This window comes from Stomoxys calcitrans, chromosome 5 (genome assembly GCF_963082655.1).
Source record: "Stomoxys calcitrans chromosome 5, idStoCalc2.1, whole genome shotgun sequence".
Taxonomy (NCBI): domain Eukaryota; kingdom Metazoa; phylum Arthropoda; class Insecta; order Diptera; family Muscidae; genus Stomoxys; species Stomoxys calcitrans.
In genome coordinates, this window is record NC_081556.1 from 109,332,360 (window position 1) to 109,338,118 (window position 5,759).

The window sequence follows — 5,759 nt, forward strand, 5'->3', positions numbered from 1 at the left end:
CTGTTTGGGGGTGTTTTAGGGAGGGGGTGTAACCGCAGAAACTTGTTACCACATTTGGATACTTGATTCGTATTCTAGTCGGAAATACCTTTAATTTGAGTCCCATATTGCCATGGTGGGTAAATATGTCAGATTTAGGGGTGTTTTGGGGGTTAGGGTGGTCCCCCACGCATTTGATCCAACAATTGGATATCAGATACACTTTCTAATCTTAAATACCTTTCATTTGAGTCCCATATTGTCGTTAATGGTGTATATATATTCGGTAATTTTTTTGTGGGTGGGGGGCCCCGAAATTTGGTTACCAAATTTTTGTTTTTGGGTTACTATAAGAGAGCACACAAAATTTCGCTTAAATCGCACAACCCATCCCTGAGATCTGGCGTTTCTGAAAATTAGGGAAGGGGGAGGGTCCGCAACTTTGTGTTTTGGCTTCACATCCACTGCTGAGGAGGACGTTTTGTTGTCGTTATTACAAACTTTGCAAAGATTTTTAGATCATGTGAGCTCGAAACTTGTCGATGGATGCATGGAGCGTCTTCGAATCAAGAGAAAGTCTGTCAGTCTATGCTGGGATTACAAACAAAAATTGCCTTAAATCACGCAAATTCTTATTGTACTGATAGGGCTACATTTCCCTTTTGGGGAATTGTCAAGAGGGGTTGTCCTCTAGACACTTGAAATCAAATTTGTATGACAGAATTGCACACTACTCCCAAATACCCTTCATTTGAGTCTGTGCCCCATGGCTTCTGAGAGGAGACAATAAAACATAGCCTCTGGCTTAAGAAGCATGACTGGCCATAATGTCTCCGAAGGCTGACTTTTGTGGAAAAGTATTGGAAATGATCGAGCAATTGTTATGCCCTGCAATAGCAGGGGAGGCATGCGATTGTAGATTAACACCTAGGTCTATCTGGATATTTTTCAGGCACTTGCTTCTCCGTACATTCCCGAAACTCTATGCTAATAGCTCTTTCTCGTTCAACCGGACTCCATATTTTCTTCATTTTTTTTATACATTCTTATTATTCATTCGGTATACTCATAAAAAAGGTAACAAGTTAGCATGTCTGGCTATGTTGGTGCTAGCCTGGGTTCAAATCCTGATGAGAACTAAAGTAAACGGTCTGCTGTATTTGTTACTTGTTTGGTCAAGTAAAAGTATTCTAAAAGCTGATTTGATTATGAGTTATTGGCTCGGTTTGGGGGTTCGATTCCCATTAGGTGCTATGATTTGTTTAATTTGAGACTGACATGTTTACCTAAACCTAAAATTTTCGCAAAATTATATTTTTACCAAAATTTTTTTCAAAATTAGATTTTCATGAAATTTTGCACAACACATTTTTTCCAAAACTTGCAATATATGACATCCTTTAAAATAGCAAACTTTCTGTTAATAATTTCAACCATGCCTAACAGTTGTAGCTTTCTTTCCCCTTCTTTCATTTCAGCCCAATGCAGTTGTAATGCGTATTTCAGCCAGTGATTTGGACGATGGCAACAACAGTATTATCGAGTACGAAATTCTTCATGAACGCGATCACAGCTACTTCAAAATCGATAAAGCGGCCGGTATTGTATCTCTAACACGGCCCATCGATAAGAAGCCGGGTCAGTATTACACCATAACAGTTAGGGCTTACAACATAGTGCCAGATCCACCTCAGGATGCCCAAATTGAGGTGCGCATACGTGTTGTCGAATCATCGAAGAAACCACCACAGTTCATAGAACTCGGCGATGATGTGATCTATCTGAAGGAGAACTTTAATGATTATTCCACGCCTATAGTCACCCTCAAGGCGGTGTCGAATGTGCCCAACAAGCCGGAGGTGATATTCGAGTTGATCACCGGTAGAACGGAGCAAACGAATAGCAAGAAGACGTTTGTCTTCAATCAAATCGATAACACTGTGTCCATTAGTTTGGGCAAATCGTTGGACTATGAATCGGTTACCGATTACACGCTGACAATGAGTGCCCGCAATACCTTTGATTTGGTGGCCGAGCATGTGCTAAAGATACGTGTTGAAGATGTCAATGACAATATACCCTATTTTACGGAGGTCAAGGCGGGCACCATTTTGGAGAATGAACCTGCCGGCACACCGGTTATGCAGGTGCGTGCCTTCGACATGGATGGTACTGAGGCCAATAACATTGTCTCCTTCGAATTGGCCGATAATGGGGACATTTTTTCCATTGACCCACAGACGGGTAACATTACCGCACTGACCACCTTTGATCGTGAGGAACGTGATTTTTACAATGTCAAGGTTATAGCCAGTGACAATTCACCCTCTAGTCTGATTAAGAATGGCGAACCCAACCGAGGCCAGCAAGTTTTCCGCATTGAGATAGCCGATAAGAATGACCACAAGCCCCATTTCCAAATGCCCGAATATGTGGCCGATAAATTGCCCGAAGATGCCAACATAAATTTCATTGTCATTGAAGTCACCGCCGTAGATGAGGATAATGCCTCTCAAATCAAATACACCATTGAGAGCGGCAATGTCGGCAATGCCTTTAAGATAGAAGAGCAGACGGGCAAAATTACGGTCAACTCTCGTTTGGATTATGAAAACATCACCGAGTACATGCTGAAGATTAGGGCTTTTGATGGCATTTTCGATGACTATGCCACAGTTATCATTAAAATCGAAGATGTCAACGATAATCCACCACTCTTCAAGGAGAACTATTCCATTACCATAAGGGAGGAGCAAATATTCGAGAATTGTATTTTGAACGTTGAAGCCTATGATCCCGACATCAAGGATCGCAATGCCGACCAACACATAAAATACTTTGTGGTAAAGGATGATCATAAGAAAATGCTGAGCATTGATGACAATGGCTGCCTGAAGCTTATACAGCCCTTAGATCGTGATCTGCCCCATGGCCATAAGTCGTGGCAGGTTCTTATTGCCGCGGTGGATGAGGATGGCACCGGCCTTAAGTCTGTGGCCCCCGTTACCATAAATCTTCAGGACATCAATGACAATGCCCCCTTTTTGATCAACAAAATGCCAGTGGTATGGCAAGAGAATCGCAATCCCGGCCAAGTGGTGCAGTTGCAGGCTAACGATTACGATGAGCCCCAAAATGGACCACCCTACACCTATGGCATTGATTCGGAGGCCTCCGAGGACATCAAGAATAAGTTCAGCATTGACAATGACTATCTGTTTGCCAATGTGCAGTTTGATCGGGAACAGCAGAAGGAGTACTTCATACCCATACGCATAAGTGATTCGGGCCAGCCCAAGATGAGCCAAGTGAGCATTTTGCATTTGATTATAGGCGATGTCAATGACAATGCCATGTCGGAGGGTTCATCGCGCATAACCTTCTATAATTATAAGGGAGAGGCGCCCGACACCGAGATTGGCAGGGTGTTCGTAGACGATTTGGATGATTGGGATTTGGATGACAAGCAATTCCAATGGGCCCAGGGCATACCACACGATCATTTCCGTTTGAATCCCAGTTCGGGTATGATTACCTATTTGGAAGGTACCCCCGAGGGCACCTATGAGCTGCAATTTACTGTAACGGAGGAGTCTGCCTTTATACCACGCCATTCGGTGGATGCTGATGTCACTGTAACTGTGCGCGAACTACCCGAAGAAGCAGTGGACAAAAGTGGCAGCATTCGCTTTTATAATCTGACCAAAGAAGATTTTATCAGTGTACCACGATATGCCCAGGGTGATGCTGTCCTATCTTTGAAGGATCGCCTGCAATTCTATTTGGCTAGACTGTTCAATACCTCAGTGGAGAATGTGGATGTTTTTACGGTCTTGCAAAATGCCAACAATAGCTTGGATGTGCGCTACTCGGCCCATGGCTCCCCCTATTATGCCCCAGAGAAATTGAATGGCATTGTGGCCCAGCATCAAATGGAACTGGAGAATGAATTGGATGTGCAAATTCTAATGGTCAACATCGATGAGTGCCTGATTGAGAAATACAAGTGCGAGAATTCCTGCACCAATACCCTGCACAAGTCAGCGGTTCCCTATATGATCTACTCGAATACTACCTCATTTGTGGGCGTCAATGCCTTCATAGAAGCCCAGTGCGTGTGCGAGGTCAAGACTCGTCCCTACTGTTTGAATGGTGGCACTCCCAAAGTGGGCGAGGATGATGCGTGCGATTGCATAGATGGTTTTACGGGACCCCATTGCGAACTGGTGTCGGTGGGTTTCTATGGCAATGGCTATGCCTTTTATGAACCCATAGCAGCATGTGATAATACCAGAATCAGCTTGGAAATAGCACCGCAGACAGATCATGGTTTGATCATGTACTTGGGACCCATCAACTACAACCACCTATTGCCTTTGTCGGACTTTTTGGCTTTGGAATTGGTCAAAGGTTTCCCAGTGCTGACGGTGGACTATGGATCGGGCACCATACGCATCGATCATCGCCATATACAATTGCAGGCAGGCAAGTCTTACCAATTGGATATTGTGCTGCAAAAGTCCAGCATAGAAATGACTGTGGACAATTGTCGTCTGTCGACTTGCATGAGTTTGGGGGCACCCCAAGGTCCCAATGAGTTCTTGAATGTTAATTCACCCCTGCAGTTGGGTGGCACTCCGGTGGATTTGGTCAATCTGGGCCACCAACTGAACTGGACCTATGTGCCGGGTCAGCAAGGCTTCTTTGGTTGCATTAAAAACTTGACCATAAATGAGCACACGTACAATTTGGGTTCGCCAGCGATATCACGCAATGTGGACTCGGGCTGCCAAAGGGCAGTAGCGGTAGCGGTGAGTTTGGGCATCAATCGCAATTTCCTAATAGCCATTATATCGTGCATATTGTTGCTGCTGATTATACTGCTGGCGGTGGTGGTGCAGAAGAAGCAAAAGAATGGTTGGCATGAAAAGGATATCGATGATATACGAGAGACCATCATCAATTACGAAGATGAGGGAGGCGGCGAACGTGATACCGACTATGATCTCAATGTGTTGCGCACCACGCAACCCTATTATGGGGAGACCCTATACAAAGATCCCCATACGCTACATGCAATGCCGCCCAATCCCCAGGAAATACCCGACATTGGTGGTTTCCTGGGTGATAAGAAGGAGAATTGCGACCGCGAGATAACCTCCTTCCCCATCGATGATGTACGACACTATGCCTATGAGGGTGATGGCAATTCGGATGGCTCGCTCTCAAGTTTGGCCTCCTGCACTGATGATGGTGATCTCAATTTCGATTATCTATCGAACTTTGGCCCGCGCTTCCGCAAATTGGCGGACATGTATGGTGAGGAGCCCTCGGATACGGACTCCAATGTGGATGATGATCAAGGATGGCGTATCTAAGCAGAAGCATTGTCTAATGATTTAAGCATAATAATAACTAGGAAGAATAAGAGAGAACGATAACGAAACGAAACGAAACGAGTAATGTAAAGAAATGAAAAGACAAAACACACCACCACCAGTTAGATAGAAATTCAATAGCGATGGACAGACAGACAGCCAGACAGCTAATTAAAATTGATTGATCTTCCAACAAAATCCAAAACAGATAGCGAAAACAAAAACAAAAAGAAACAAAAATTAAACGAGGTACTCATTCTGTATAGTCATATATGGCCAGCTTCAAATTAGGGGACAGACAGACAGACATATCCACAAGAAAGTACAGAGAGCATTGTAATTTAAATTTATTTTCCACAAAAAGACTTATTTGGAGTGGGAGCTTTGCTCCATATACCTCTT

At 44.0% G+C, this 5,759-nt stretch overlaps 1 protein-coding gene across 1 annotated transcript; it reads left to right on the forward strand.

The window, feature by feature from the left end:
- Nucleotides 1-1,454: 1,454 nt before the first annotated feature.
- Nucleotides 1,455-5,759, forward strand: LOC106096306 (DE-cadherin; the record flags this gene model as incomplete). The annotated part of the gene is given in 1 exon segment (XM_059369312.1): nt 1,455-5,759. A coding segment is annotated over 1 exon segment (3,903 nt), but the record flags the coding sequence as incomplete, so codon positions are not given.